General features: G+C 30.0%; 1 protein-coding gene across 6 annotated transcripts in view; it reads right to left on the reverse strand.

Moving 5' to 3' along the window:
- Positions 1 to 17,555, reverse strand: part of LOC129960229 (E3 ubiquitin-protein ligase TRIM33-like) — an 82,787-nt gene that overhangs the window by 20,204 nt on the left and 45,028 nt on the right. For all 6 annotated transcript variants that reach the window (XM_056073776.1, XM_056073697.1, XM_056073614.1 and 3 more), the window contains 2 exons: positions 16,829 to 17,397; positions 4,269 to 4,528 (listed from right to left, as the gene is read on the reverse strand). In XM_056073776.1, the coding sequence (XP_055929751.1) occupies positions 4,269 to 4,528; positions 16,829 to 17,397 (829 nt within the window). The remainder of the gene's footprint in view (positions 1 to 4,268; positions 4,529 to 16,828; positions 17,398 to 17,555) is intronic.

The raw sequence follows: 17,555 nt of genomic DNA on the forward strand, positions 1-17,555 counted from the left end.
GAGGGGGAACAAGTAGAAAAATGGCGAGTTTCCACGATTACACAATGTTCCATTTTTGGGGCTATGCTTATGATCATTTATTTTTGCAATGTTCAAAGACTGGTAATTTTTAGATGGAGAAAAAAAAAATTTAAAAAGCTTATAATTCCCAACAATTTTTCGGTTTTTATGGAAATTTTCATGCATTTTCCATTTTTTAAGACAATTTTTAAATTTCCTGTATTTTTCTAGTTCTCCCGGTGATATGGTAATTTTGTTTTTATACTTAATTCTTTATTTAGTATACTTTATTAAGAATAATCAAATTTTAAAAATTAAATTTTGTGACATACATTCCACATATATATGACATAAAATAATTTTTTTTTTTTTTGTCAAAAGTTTAATACATTTATTTATTGAATATGTTTATATTTCTGATAATACTGCATATATAGAGTACTGACTCAAAGTGTGTTCCAACAGCTAAATTCAAAAATGCTATATATTCTTCCAATTGAAAAAATGTTCTAAACGATGTTAAGAATTATACATTATTATTCTATTTGAGGTATTAAATGCAATGTTAAAAAATAGCAAAATCTAAATTTTTTCACAGTTTCCAAATGCAATTAGTCGTTTTAATTAAAATACTTTTGAGACATTTTAAAGAGAAAAAAAAATTCCACTTTATGACCAACAATGATAAAATAAAGTTTTAAATTTTATTATTTCAGATCAATCAACGGCCACCTCATGAAATTGCCATATATTGATTGGTGGATTTTCCTAAGAGGAAATTGCCTAATATAGCGATTGGTCTAAAATAACGATATTCAAACTTTTGAACTTGGTTGGTTTTAAATATAGAAGTGCAAACATTTGTAAGTGGGGGGGGGGGATTTAGGATTGTGATTCTTTAGTATGTATGTAGAAGCGGGTGACAATCTTCATGAGATGGCATCAGGGAAAACCATAACTCTAGTATATGGAATGCTATAGACAATAGGAATGAATAGTGTGACACAAATGTGATTATCTAGTCGTTATTTCAATGGATTTAAATTACTTCACAGAAATGAATATAACTTTGAATTCCATTTTACTCTTTCTTTTACTAATTATGTATTGTGTCTGTGAGTGTGTTCTATCAAGTGGAAAGGATTCTGGATTTCAAGTCTATACTGTTGATGGATTATCAATTTCAGTGTCATTATTAACCTGATTAAACAGTAATTCATATATTCTATATTACTACTCTTATTTAGGTAAGTGGGCTAATATAATTTTGAAGCTTTTCAAATAAAAAAAACAATAGAAAAGTATGAATAAGACTTAATGGATGTTAAAAACAGTATGAATATAACTTAAAAGAAGTTAAGAATAATATTAATAAGATAAGCATCTAAAAATTCTTCATAAAATATGTCCAAAATATTTAATAACTCCTTTGAATGTCAGTTTAGTCAATTCCTAATTAATCCCATGAATAATTATATTTTCTTATGAAAATTAGTATTTGTGATTAAAATAAGAATTACAATTAAAAAGGTAAAAATTTCACTTTAAATGTGTGTGTATATATATATTTTTTGCTCAATTTTGCATCAGTCTGCTCTGGTTGCATCAGTAATTAAATATTAAAGAAATAAATGTTGGCAATAAAAATCAATAGCAGGATAAAAAAAATTAAGATGATATGAAATTATAGTTAATTAAATTAAAACTAGACAATCTAAGATTATCTTATTCCTATTAAAACCAAAAAAATAATATAAAAATAATAATTGCATCATTTTCTTGCAATAAGGAAAGAAACTAATATCGTAAAAAACAAGCATAACAAAGCAGACTGACTTTAGAGCAGAAAATGGTATAGTCCCCAAAAGGTGGCAAAAACTAAACAGGGTATCATGTGTGAACAATGTGTTATGAAATACAGCATCAGACAAGATTCCACATGTAAATGACTTTATTTCCATGATAAAAGATACAGAATTCTTTTCTGCTCAATATGAATAAAAAACTAATAATGAACAATGTCCATTGTTATTAAAACAATTTGAAATTTCACAAAATGCAATGGACATCTAACTACACAATATGAAATATATGGTGGGAAGAACAAAGCATATATTCTTAAAAGCAATTGAATACAGTACATGGATGAAGAATGAACTTAAATATTCCAAAAGGGCTAAAAAGGACCACACCAGTTTCTGCCTTAAAGACAGCACAGCTTAAAATATTTAATACAATACATAGAAAATCACTTCGTAACACATTTGTACCTGCTGGACCATAATGGTAGTTCAATTGCACATTTATTAGAAATACACAAAACAAAAAACATATTTATTTGTCGGAATAACATGCTAAACAGACAATTTTTTCATCTGCCTGCGTCAACTCCTTTCATGCTTTTCAAAAAATGTCACAAAACTCAAAATATATTTCTAAAAATTTTAACATTATAAAAATATTTTACTTTTAAGTAGAAAACAAAATCATATGTTTCTTCATCAAAATCTTCCATAAGATTGTAACTTTAATGCTTTGGAAATAGTTGTAAAATATATAGCAATTTTCAATGAACACTGACATACCAAATGCCTAATTCAGCAGAGGTCTACAAAATGAATGGAAGAAAATAGATTTAAGAATGATAAAAGTGCAAACGTTAACATACAATGGGAGAATTATTTCTAACGACAAACAAACTTTCAATGGGAAAATACAAGAGAAGGTTTTATTTATTTTAATATTTAAAAACAATTATGTAATTTGATTTTAATTTATTATACCAAGAACTTACCAAACACTAAGAATATCAGACAAAATTTGTCACTATCTGCACATCAAATCAATTTCAGCTCTTTACCCCTCCCTCCAATTCATTATTTTATTTCATTGCAACATTAAAGTGCAATGGGAAAAGCAAAGATAAACAGAATTTTAGAGAAATGTTCTATTTTGGAATAAGCAATACTGCAAACAAAAACTGGTATATGTTTTCAGAAATAATTTTTAAGATAAAACTTCACCATGTATGAAAAAAGAAGGAAGAAAGAAAACAACTAAGGAAAAGAAAAAACAATCAAAAAATAAATTTAATAAAATAAATTCTAAAATAATCAAAATTTTGCCACATAAGACAAAAATTGCTTCCCCCCCCCCTTACTCATTTTAATATTATTACAAACATGCATCATTCCTCAACAAAAAAGACAATACAACTCCTCCCCTCCCATAAAGCATATAAATTTAACATAAAATGCATGAAGGAATGTCATGAAAAAATAGCTGCAAAACATATTTTTCATTAATAAAAAAACAAAACTTTAAATTTTTTTTAAGAAAAACATTTCTGCATATAAAAGAAAGCTTGAATCAGTTTTCAGCATTTAACTATAACCTATTACAATAAGATTCTCTTTACTTAATAGAAAAAAAGGGAAAAAAAAAGATTTCCTGTAATTTAGAAGATAAAAAGATATCATTAAAAAAATCCCAAACTTTTTTTTCCCTTCTAAAATTTCTATTAAAAAAAATACTTTCTGATTAGAAATTCAAAATTGTATATTTCTAACAGCTGTTTTCCAGAAAGGAAATATTTAACATAGACATATAGACAAATATGATTTATTATCTGTTAATTGGAAGATATATCCATTAAGAAATAATACTTTTCCAGTAATGGAACCTCAGACAATAACCATCTAATCTTAGCAGCATGCCACCAAGCCTTAAAGAGATGAATGTTAGCACCAAAATGGAAAAATGTAAGCATTTCTGTTAGTAATGACTGGAGTTTCTTAAGAAGAAAATTACCAAGGAATATAAATTAATAATGAAAATTGTCTTTCATAGGTTTTAAGAATGAGTTTCATAAACCTAGTTCTTAAAGCATATCATATTTACAAACATCAAACATATAAACTTTCATTCATATGAAATACTACGAGTTATCAAATGAATATGAAAGTGTAATTTCATGAAAATTAAAATTAAGCTAAAAATTATTTTTGATTCAATAAAAAAAAAAAGAAATATTTTTGCAATTTTGATTCTTTAAATAGATAAATAGGTTATTCAAAACTGAATGGCAATGCCCAAACGAAAAAATTTTAATACAAACACAAAAAAAAGCAAAAGTATCCAGCAGGCACTGTATACTTAATACCCTTGATCATGTGTTTGAACTTCAATAAATTTTACTCCTTGAATAATAAAAATATATACACTTCCAATTATGAGATTCTTGATCACTGCTTCTTTTTAAAACTTACTTGAATTATTAAAACCTGCAGGTTGTATTTGAAGGTTAGGATGATTAGCTGCTAATGTGGCAGCTATATTACTAGGAAAATGAGAAAGTCTGGTAGTATTAGACATAGTTGGAGTTTTCTGATTTGGTTGATCATCTAAAACAATGAGTTGTGGAGCATTTGAACGTTGAGGAGTCGATTGATTACTATTTGAACGGTGTACCGAAGGGCTAGCTTGATTAGTTACCACACTCATGTTCATATTTCTTGGAGCAATGGCTCTGAAAATAAAGTTAAATAAAATCATTATAAGTAAAGAAATTCCATACTCAATACACAACAGATAAACTTCCACCATACATATTACAAAGGATGTCCTGACTCTGTTTTAAAGTGTCAGTATATATATTTTTGAGTAAACTTTTTGGCAGACAACCAATCATGTTGCCAAGAAGTTCAATCATTAGCCAATGGTTAGTGAGGTAATTCATGTACAGCAAAAAATTAAAAGGAAAGTTTGAATAAAGTAATAAACTTAAACCACATTGACTTATTTTACAAGTAAGTTGATAACAGTAGCTTTCACTTTCACCATCATTATATATGTTTTCTCTGGAAGCATTAATTTGAACTTATAACAACTTATAACATTGGCATTTTAATAACCGAGACTTGCTATAGATTTCATTGAATATGCTTTCAATGAAAAATATACATTTCCAATCTAGGTATTCACTTCAAAGTATTGCCAAGAAATCATTGCATTAAACACTGAAAAGAGCCAGAAATAGGTATGGCAGATCTGAGTTGTAATGTAGCATTTATATTCATACTCGCAACCAGAAAAAAAGAAATGTAAAAATTCATCACATTGGTTGTATGGATACTAAGCTCTAAACTCATAAATGAAATGGGTGCAATATAATGAATAACAGATTATAACATAACAACAATGTTATTATTGTTTTTACATAACAATTTAAGCTATTTGTTCTATTCAAAAGTACAAGCACCAATGATGGTTATTATTTTACAATTTCTATTAAACCTAATTGATAAATCATCTATGAATATACAGTTACTAAAGTGAATAGATCTAATTGCTGTATATTTACGTATATAACATTTCATTTTCAAAAGGAAAATTTATTTTGTTCAATTCTATCCTAGGCAGAATTTTATTTTTAAATTGCAATAATCTTTTGAAGTACAGAATCTTCAATTAACCACTATATTTAAAAAACACCACAGAAATCTTGATGAGATTAATGCATACTATAATACCTTAGACACTGAAAAAGATAACTTATTTTATTTACTTCATATATTAGGAGTTAATAATCGATTATTTTTAATGACAAATATAAATATACATATAAGTAATGATATCTCTTCATCTAATTTAAATCCTTATTAATTTCCTAATTTTTATCTTAATTAAGCCCATATTAACTTCATTCTAAAATGTTCTCTTATTTCCTGATCCAATTCCCACTTTTTATTTAATTAATTCTACAGGTTCTTTACAAAACTGCTAATCACACAATTTTCTTATACTCTGAGTTAAGGGATAAAAATCCTTAATGTTTACAATATTCTTTCTCCTAAATTGATGTACAAAGAAATTCCAACCAAAATCTCATATTAAAAATCACTGAATGGAAAAATTTCTGCTGCTCTTGCTTTTGTATCACGATATGGACTGACACATCACTTATTCTTTGTATGAAAATTATGTCTACATGGTAAAATAAATCAAAGTTAAAATTTTCAAAAATTTCTTCTCGGCCATGCTTTTGTTAAAACATGTTTAAATACACAAGTATAAATATGTATTTTTTTATTTTTACATTTATATTATCTGTACTTGCATAATGTTTTCCCATCAAATAATGTTTCCATTAAATAAAAATGATGCAAATTATCGTTACTAATAAATTAACTTTTATAAGATTAACAATAAAAATCTCTGGCCATTTCTTAAAATTAACAGTTAATCAGAATGGAAATTTTGACATTGATGTAGAAACATAGCATCATCAAAACATTTTAGGAGCCAACAAAATTTCTTACTGTTGGCACAATTGGTCAACAAATAATAATTTTCAAAAAGATAAGAACCTTTAAATTACCCTGAGAAGAAAATCATTATCATTGAAAAACTTACAGTTTCAAGAAAAAATATCATCACACTGCATTTTACACAAACAACTAACACAATTTTGCATCACAATGAATTACAATTCAATATAGTACAACAAACCCCTTCCAGTAGGTCATTTAAGGGATAGTTCCAAAACAACATATTAACGAGAATGACATTCGAATGTATAACTTAGAATGTCATTAGTAAAAAGATTTCACTGTAATAAAAATAAAAGCAGTTTACTGTCATCAGGGTGGCCATCATTTCTGCTGCATGAATTTCTCTGACATTTCCAGATTTTTTTAAATTTCCCCAATTTTTTTCGGATGTACCTACTATCCTCAGAATGTCATTTTATTTTATTATTACATAATGCTCTTAACTGTATTTGAAAACTTGTTCTACTCTTTTAACTAAAACAAATGTAAAATAAAATTTAATGCTCTGAGGGAAAGAAAAACAAATACATTTTTGTTTATTGAATTTCAAATAAACTTCAATTATGCAAAACCCTTCCCCTTTTTTATGCAGAGATATAAACCATCATTAGAAGATGCATGCTCCATGTAGACCGACATTCAGCCAATCAGTCACATCTCAAAATTGTTTGAAACTACCAAGAAATGCAGTGCAAAAATTATATGCACATTTGCCGAGTGCTTAAGAATTAAATGATTCGTTTCCTTCCAGTGGGTTCTCCACTATTTCATACTGTTTACCAATACACAAATCAGAATTGAACAACAATTTTACTAACAGGGGGAAAAAATAATTTATAATTACAAAATAAATTTTTTTTTTATCAAAATAAGAAAAATTTATCTATGTTATCAAAAAACTGCATTGACTTTTACATCACCAACTATAATAAAAAAAAATTCCTGAATGCTGGCTCAATGCTTAATCTGTAAAATAGAAGAAAAAAAAAGCGGAAAACTGTTCCTTATCCATTTGGTTTTATCATTTTTCTTTTTATTGTATAAAAAGAAAATTGATTAAAAAAAATAGAATGAATGAATTCTGCAAATTTTTGTGGCAAATGGTTTCATATACATCAAAACGTATAAGAAAAATGATGTCCTTCTCTTTTCTTCAATTTTTTAAAGAAAATTACAAGAGAAATGTGTACTTATAATGTATAAAAAAAATTGATTTCTTGTGTTTAATATTTTTTTTAATTAAAGAGCATTTTGTAGAATGTATGGAGAATTTTAAACAAATATAAAAGAAATAAATGTTAAAAGAAAATATAAGCAATAACATCCATTTCAAACTGTTCATAACATCCATCCATATGAAGAATTTAGTAAATTCATATTCATAATGTTTAAAAATTAACAAGAAAATGTTTTATGGAAATAGCAGCAATAATGTTTAATACTTCATAATTCAACCAAAAGATCTTTGAGAAGAGAGAAAAAAATTATTATTTAATTCAAATAAAATCGTTTCGGAATTATACTAATTAGCCAGAATTTTATACCCAGTAAAATAGTTTTGAACTTTAATAATCAAAACTCATACTTTTGCTTTCATAATACATGGTACGATCAATTTGATGTTCAAAGGAAGAAGGAATAACTCCATATAAAACATTTTAAATAAGAGAAACCCATTAAAGCTTAAAATCATAACAGTAACAAGAGTTATGCTTTAGTTAGTGCCTTTTTCCACAGTACACAAAACCATTTTAACTAATTATATCAATAACATTCTCAAAACAAGGGAGGGGGCCCTTCAGGGGAAATATTATACATTTATATGTATACTTATAATAAAGCTGAATGTGTGTGTGTTGGTGCTCTACATGTCACACCGTTTGTCCTACGGTTACCAAATTTGGCATATTGTTACAGCTTCACGCCGATAGATGGCGTATCTGTCGAGTACAAAGTTCTGTTAATTCTTTTTTGTATCAGAACGTAGAGAGTGTGTAAGAACGATTCTGTGAACTGGACGTGGCACCAATTGTGAAAGGTGTCCTAATCTGTAATAGCCTACATGAAGTGGCACAAAAAATGTGCCCGAAAATAAAATGGTGTTCACCAGAAAGAAATGAATAATTATTTGTAGAGAATTACATTAAGTGGTCCGTCGACTACGCAGTATTGAACCATCGAGAGTTTTGAGAAGTCGGCAAGTGTTTCTGTTTTGCTGCGTGTGTTTATTTGATATTGTTCTCAGTGATTTCTGAATCCTTAGAGTGATCTTCAATGGATATAAAGTGTAAATTCCTGTGATTGGACTATCCGATGATTGGATTATTATGTCCGTTTTGGTTTCAGGGTAACTGTGAGTATACTTTTCTTTTCCAAATTCGTGTATTAGTTTCGTTTTTATGAGTTGCATATATTCAGAGTTCTCTTTTCAAAATGCTTTCAAAACTTAAAAAGAGTGAATTAATTGAAGTTACCGAGGAACTAGAAATTAATATTCCTGCAGGTGCCAAAGTAATTACTATTAGAGATTTAATTGAAAAGAGCGAGATCTATAAAGATAATTATGAATTCGTAAAAACTGTAGTTGAGTCAATAATTGATAGGAAAAAAGATTACGAGAAAAATGAAGCACAGAAACTAGAATTGGAAAAACTTAAACTCTACGAGAAAAATGAAGAACAGAAAGTAGAATTGGAAAAACTTAAACTCGCGCAATTAGAAAAACAACTTGAGCTTGCGAATTTACAAAAAGATGTAACACAAAAGGTTAATGTAACAAATAGCGATTCTGATTCTAATTTTGGCTTAAAAAGTTTGATAAAAAGTGTCAAAACTTTAACTATTCCTGTTTCTACACGAGCAGAGTCGTATAATTTATTTTTCCAATCGCTTGAAAGAGCTTTCAAAACCAAAAATGTCCCAGAACAATTCAAATCAGAGATCCTATTAAATATTTTAGGCGAAATAGTTACCAATTTAATGATATATTTAAATGAAGATGAATTGTGTATGTATGACAAATTAAAAGAATTAGTGTTAAAAGAATTTCAGTCCACCGCACAAGAAGTTTTAAATAATTTCCGTAAAGCGAAAAAACGTCCAAACGAAAGCTATATCCAGTTTGCATCGCGACTTAGTGCAGCTTTTGATTATTATTGTCAATTAAGAAAGGTAAATGATTTTAAGGGAGTTTGTGAACTCATGGTTTCCGAAAAAATATTTGATTCATTAGATCGTGAACTACAAATTCATATTGGCATGAAACAAGGAGAATCTTGGTATGTGCCATCAGATTTGGCAGGCATTGCGATATTTATGTATCGTCAAAATTCAAAAATGATAGTAATGTGTTTTCACGACCGCAAGTTGTAAACCATTCTCAAAAATATCGTAAAGAATACAGTCCACAAAAAGCATTTGTATCGGAAGTTAAAACTCCGAAATGTGTAATTTGTAAATCTAATGAAAATCATTCCCTGAATGTATGTCCTGTGTTCAAAAATATGCTTGTTAATGAGAGAATAGAAGTCGTTAAAAATAAGCAATTATGTTTTAATTGTTTAAGTCACCATAAAATTGCTAACTGTTATTCAAAATCCAGTTGCTCCATTTGCAAAAAACGACATAACACTCTTTTGCTTTGGGAAATACTCAAAGCGAAACTGAAACTCGTTCGCAAAATGCTAACGCGGGATTAAATCCAAGGTCAAATGTATTCGTTCCGAGAACTGAAAATCTTAGTCATAATTCTTCACAACTGACGAATGAGTCACCTGCGAACAGTACGCATTCATTCACTGCTACCAACTTAAATGTAAACAAATTGGTTTTATTAAGTACTGCAAATGTGATGATTCAAAATAATGTAGGAATGTTTATGAGTGCACGTGCGTTGCTGGATGTTGGTAGTATGAGTCATTTCATTTCAAAACGGTTAGCCGATAAACTGAATTTGAAAAAAGAAAGACGAAACATTTTGGTTTCTGGACTAAATCAATCATCATCTGTTATTAACTCGATCGTAAAAACGAAAATTTCGAACGTTAGCGGAAGCTTTGAAAAGGGAACTGAGTTATTGGTAGCGCCGCATATAACAGATTGTATCCCCTCGAAACAATTTGACATTGATACGCTAGAATTAGATAGTTTCAATGAACCTGGAGATGTGGATATTTTATTAGGTGCCCAAATATTTTATGAACTTTTAAGATCGGGTCAAATTAGGTTTCCGGGAACAGACATTGTTTTTCAAAATACTGTGTTTGGATTTGTTGCTACCGGAAGTGTTCCAATAGAAAACGAAACTACTGTTCATTGTGGGTTGGTAATAGAAGATTTGGATGCAAATTTAAGGAAATTTTGGGAAATTGAAGATGTTGAGGGGGATAAATTACAAAATGATGAGAGTTTAATATGTGAAGATCATTTCAGAAATGACGATGGAAGCTATATTGTTAAAATGCCGTTTAAAATAGACACCCATGTTTAGGCGAATCAAAACACATTGCTACTAAAAGATTTAATTCATTTTGGCAACGTTTGAAGAGAGAACCAGAGTATAGGCAACTATACAGCGAATTTTTAACTGAGTATGAGAATTTGGGGCATATGCAGGCAACTTGCGAAACTCCAAGTTACATTATGCCTCATCATGGCGTTTTTAGGCCAGAAAGTAGTACTACAAAATTATGCGTTGTTTTTAACGCATCAGAGGCAACGTCATCTGGACAATCGCTTAATGATAATTTATATTCAGGATTTGTTGTCCAAGATGATATGTTTGCTATTTTGTTGAGGTTTCGAAAACATTCTATAGTTTTCACCGCTGATATAAAAAAGATGTATCGTCAAATTTGGATACATCCAGATCAGTGTGATTTACAATGTATTTTATGGAAGGATTTAGAGGATGAGAAATTACGTGTATTTAAGTTGCTCACTGTTACCTACGGAACCAAATGCGCCCCTTACTTGGCGACCAGAGTACTAAAACAAATATGCTGTGATTGAGCGGAACAACTATCCTTTAGCCACTGCTGCTGGCAAAGATTTTTACGTCGACGATATACTCAGTGGTACCGAGGATTTATCTTCTGCCATTGAACTACAAGACCAGTTAATACATTTGTTAAAATCAGCTGGTATGGAGCTTCACAAATGGAGCTCAAATAATCCTGTTTTGTTACAAAATGTACCAACGTCGGACCGAGAATACAATTTCGATAACCCCAACTCAGCAACTTTAAAAACTTTGGGATTACAATTCAATCCTGAAAAGGATACATTTAGTTTTAGTGTTCAAAAAATTGTGTGACCTGCAACAAAAAGAACAATGCTATCGGACATATCCAGATTGTTTGATCCTTTAGGCCTCTTAGGACCTTTGATAATCACAGCGAAGATGTTCTTGCAGAAGTTGTGGATTTTGAGAATTGATTGGGACGATGAAGTTCCCATACACTTAAATAGAGAGTGGGAAAAATTTAGTTCTGAACTGAGTCAATTGAAAAATTTAACCATAGATCGTCATGTGTTATGTTCTGAAAGTAGACCTGATAGGCTTCGGAGATGCTTCGAAAAATGCGTACGGTTGTGCCGTCTACACCAGGTCTTTGTCAAGGTCTGGTGAGATAAAGGTGTCACTCTTATGCAGCAAATCTCGAGTGGCTCCCATCAAAGAAATTAGTATCCCACGTTTGGAGCTGTGTGCAGCGGATCTGCTTTCCAAGCTTACTGTTAAGGTTCTGCAATCCTTGCAACTAGACATTCATGGACAACATTTGTACTCGGACTCCACTGTGGTGCTTGCTTGGATCAAAACTCCACCTACATCGTTGAAAACTTTTGTTGCTAATCGAGTCACTAGGATTCAAGAGTATACTAAGAGCTTCCAATGGCATTATGTAAATACTGCTGAGAATCCTCCGGACTTGATATCACGAGGAGTTTTCCCTTCAAAGATCCAACAGTTGGACATTTGGTGGAATGGACCGTCTTTTCTTTCATCTAGTAGCTGGCCAAACTTCAATGACGATCCTGGTGTCGCAGATGGTGAATACCTTCTTGAGGTGAAAAGAACTCTGAACTGAATAATGATTCTGTGATTAATCTTTCCATTTGTAATAATCCTAGTTTTTTACAGTGTATATTAGATATAAGTAATAATTATAGTAAAATTTTGAGTTATGTTTTCAGGTTTGTCAAGAACCTAAAAGAAGCAGTGAAGACAACAGGTCCACTGAATGCTGAGGAATTGAACTATACAGAGACATTTTTAATTAAAAATGTCCAAATACAAGAGTTTTCTAAAGACGTCAGTAGTCTCCAAAAACACCACTGTGTGCCCCCTGGTAGTAAATTAAAAACTTTGAATCCTTTCTTGGATTCTAAAGGATTGTTAAGAGTAGGAGGACGGTTGGGTAATAGTAATTTTAATTTTAATAACAAGCATCAAATAATTTTGTCAAAAGGCCATAGATTAACTCTAATTATAATAGAACATTTTCATAATAATTATTTACATGTTGGTGCTTCTTCCTTGCTATATCTTGTTAGAGAAAAATTTTGGCCTCTAAATGGACGTAATAGCTCCAGAAAAATCGTACATCAATGCATCATTTGTTTCAAAGCCCAACCAATTGCACCTTCTCAAATCATGGGCAATTTGCCCAAGGAAAGAGTGTCTCCAGATTTTGCTTTTAATTGTGCTGGTGCCGATTTCTGTGGGCCGTTTCATATTAAGAATAAGGCTCAGCGTAAAGGTGCTTTACAAAAAATTTATATTTATAATTTTGTATGTTTTTGTTTTAAAGCTGTTTATATAGTAACTGTTTCTGATTTGACAATTTTAAAAGAAAGTCATCTCAAGAAATGGCAAAAGGTAACTAGACTTGTGCAATATATGTGGAAAATTTGGCATCGTAATTATTTAAGTCAATTACAACAGAGATTTAAATGGATGTTTGACAAAAATAATGTAAAATTAGGAGATTTAGTGTTATTAATTGAAGATAATTTGCCTTGTTATAAATGGGCTATGGGTAGGATAATTAAAATTTATTATGGTGATAAGAAAATTCGTGTTGTTAAGATTAAAACACAGTCTAGTACTTGCAGGGGTGTTTGTGGGACCCCAAAAAATCCCCGGAAACTTTTACGGACTTACTACCGACATTTTGGAGTTTCGAGAAGGGGGGGGGGGGAGAAATGAAAAATTACGATTATGAAGTATTGAATGACCTAATTATAAAAGTTCAATGAATTACTTTTTTTGCAAAATTAAGACCTTTGAACCCAGGTCACGTGATCGCACATCTGGTCGAACGAAGTCTCTCCCTTTTTTTTCTGCCGCGCCTACTTGCCGAAAAGAATCCAGAAGAGAATGTCCGAGAACCGGGGGAATGAGTCATAACTCGCAATAAGGAAAGAACAAAAAAGAAGTTTTTTCCCCCTTTTCACGCATTATCACTGCCTTTGGAGAAAGAAAGGAAAAGTTTTCACCCCACACACTGACCTTGCGTTTTCTGCTTTCAAAGCAAACAAAACTACCCAGATCAAAATAAATAATTCATTATTATTCCTACTTCCTTTTGAACGACGATCCCCGGAATTTCCGGGTATCCAAGTTCAAAATCCCCGGAATTCCGGGGTTTCCCCGGAGCACAAACACCCCTGTACTTGTAAAAGAGCCATTTCTAAAATTTGTGTATTGCCTATGGAACATAATTAATTTGTAATATTTGATGTTGAAATTTGTAAGTTTTGATTTGTTATTTCTTAAAGATATTGATTATTATGTTTCTTGTGTGTTTTTTATTAGATTTGTGTAAAAGTTGTAATATTGTGTATGTTATTGAGCATTGTAATCTCTTGAAACCTTGGGGTTTCAAGGTGGGGAGTATGTTACAGCTTCACGCCGATAGATGGCGTATCTGTTGAGTACAAAGTTCTGTTAATTCTTTTTTGTATCAGAACGTAGAGAGTGTATAAGAACGATTCTGTGAACTGGACGTGGCACCAATTGTGAAAGGTGTCCTAATCTGTAATAGTCTACATGAAGTGGCACAAAAAATGTGTCCGAAAATAAAATGGTGTTCACCAGAAAGAAATGAGTAATTATTTGTAGAGAATTACACATATGTATACCTTAGAGGTCAGGAATGTGCACTTCTATGCAATTATTTTAAATTTTTAATTAGAATTTTAATTAACTAAAAATTAAGCGAAATTTCCAAGTTTTTCCATTATAACTTCCGAAAATATTACAGCACAAAATTGCTTTTCACATCATATTGAAATTCAAAATATAATCTTTTCAATGATACTAATGTTTTAACCAACAAATTAAACTTCTATTTTTAATAAATTTTTAAAACATAATTTAATCATATTTTTCAATAATTTATTTCACACAAAATGAAAATAAAATTTAAACTGCTCAAGCACATCGCATATCAATAAGAAAAAATTAACTTTTATCAATGTGTTGCCAAAATATTGATAAAAGCTGAAATTAAAGGGCAAGTTAACTATCATTGCAAATTAAACATATAAAAGCATAATTTTCAACATGTGTCTGCATGAAATTAAATAAATATGAAACATGAGATTTTTTGGAAATTAAATGCAAGGAAAATGTGAAAGGATCTTTCACATTTTCTATATTACTAATTCAATTAAACAGTTTTATTAAGGCAAATATGGTTTAATATGTACAAGATATCTACTCTAATTGAAGCCAAACAGCTAATTTGTCTGAATGATTCTGCTTTCTCATATATATATTTTTTTAAACATACTTGGATTTAGTAAAAGACGTCTTTATATTAATTGCATTTCATCATTTACACTTTAATTAAAAATTGAATTTTACAGGCACTGATAGAAAGTTAAGGAGATGTGTAGTACAATAAACGAAACAGCTTAAGGCCTACATAATAGTATAATTGAATTATATGACTATCAAAATTTGAAGCTTATAAATATTTTGCTGAAAAACCTATTATGAGACCAAGTTACATCAAATATTAATTGAACATTTTAGCGAGCATTAATAATAGCAAACCAGCTGGTAGCCAAAGGTAGTCAGTAATGTAATAAATTAGATATGGTCATTAATCTCTCTTTTTTAGACTATCAGTAAATGATTGATTTTCATCAGCTGACAATGATTCATAATGCTACTCAACAATTAAAAAAATTTCCAGTTTTAAAATAAATTTCCCTGAATTTTCCAGATCTCCCAGAATTTAATGAAGATTCCCGTTCGGCTGGCCACTCTGGTCATATATGCTTTTCATGTGCTTTTTTTTAAAGCAGATTCTTCCACGTTTGATATTTATATACATGGCTTTTGTGCACCAAAGAAATCTTGCTTTATTCTTATTTTCTGTCAACTGGGACCAATATGCATATAATAACTCATCAAGGACATATACACTTACAATACATAATTAAAATAAATTCTGCATCACCTAAAACAACAACAAAAAAAAAAAAATCAAATGTTTTTTCAAGTCTGACAAAGGCTGTATTTCTCATTACTCCTTCAAAACAGCCATTATAGCACTTCAATACATAGCAGTGTACATTGTTAAAAAAAGAGAGGATGTGAAAAAGATTATAAAGAGTTATTTTAGCATGTCTTGATATACCTAAATACGTTGAATTCTTCCCTTCAGTAGTTTTCCCTTTAAAAAAAATTTTTTTTGTCTAAAATTTTGATTTATCATATGCAGCAAAAATAAAGCAAGATCATGCTTTATTTGCAATTTTTCCAAAAGTGCTTATTCTGCTCAAGACCTTTTTTTTCTTTTTCAAAACTAAACATTTTTAAGAGGTTCAAAAATGATTTTCGAACATAAGTACTTTTCATAATGCTACTCACCCTGCAAATACATATATTCATTTATGGCAATTAAAATATTTTTAAAAGCTGCTCATTACTTAAAGAATGGTGATTTATAGTTCTAGTTGATCAAAAATATGATAAAAAGAATGACAAACTTTAATTTTTTCAAAGTCATAATTTGAATTCAGTATAAGTGAATGAAAATAATATAATTTCATATCTGTGTGCCTTCTCTTAAAAATAATAAGCATTGTATGACTTAAAATAAAGATTCATATTTTATGAGACTGCTAAAATGATTTTGATAGTAATGGCACAAATAAATCCAAAAGGTTCTCTTAGAAAAAAAACAATAGGAACAATTTTTAATTTAAAAATTTCTCTTCTTTAAAGTAAAATGTATAACTATTGAAAAACTGACATATTTAAAGTAATTCCAATACAGATGCTTAATGTAGGTGTTCTTATTCTCACACCCACCACACACAATACAATATTACTACACAGTAAAGCATTATTTATATGCAGATCAAAATTTTACCACAAATATTCTGAACACAGAAGTTGGCATGTAATTTTATAATGAGATTAATAAATAACAAAATAATAACTAAACAAATCGCATATAAGTACTTAAAAACTGTACCTTTGTTTATTTGGAGAAGGGCCGGAAGGACTCGGTACAGCAGTAACAGATATACTTTTATTTTGTCTCAAAGGAATAGGCAGTTGTGCAGTATTGTTAAAATTTGATTGCTGTATCTGTTGCTGCTGCTGCTGCTGATGTTGTTGTTGTTGCTGTTGTTGCCGCTGCTGCTGCATTTGTTGATGCTGTATTTGCTGATGTTGTTGTGGTTGCTGTCGTTGCTGTACCTGAGGATGTTGTCTCATTTGTTGAGCAACAGACTGCTGTAACATTTGATTAGGATTAATAGTACCGCTTCCTTGTATGCCAAAACCAGCTTGCGGATTTTGCTGCACATTAGCCCGTTGCATATGATTACGATTGTATTGCAACTGTTTGTTAATCTGCCTCATTTGATGACTGCGATTTAAGTCTGTGGAAGAAGTAACTTGAGGTTGACCATAAGGAGCCATTGCTTGTTGATTCATTTGTGGCACAGGACGTTGATTCATTTGTTGCATCATACGTTGCTGTTGATTAACTTGCATAACAGAAGGTGGCTGTCGTGGAACTGGTGCAGAATTATTAAGCTAAAATAAAATGTTTAATTTATAACTGGTGGAAAAATCAAAGAAATAGAAACAGCCTTTCATTTAAAAAATATCCCATTATAGATTAAAATAAAACTTACAACATTCAGCAAATCCTTTTTAATGACAAAATTACTAACTTCTTTACAGCCATAATA

The sequence above is a fragment of the Argiope bruennichi genome, chromosome 1 (assembly GCF_947563725.1).
Source record: "Argiope bruennichi chromosome 1, qqArgBrue1.1, whole genome shotgun sequence".
Lineage (NCBI taxonomy): Eukaryota > Metazoa > Arthropoda > Arachnida > Araneae > Araneidae > Argiope > Argiope bruennichi.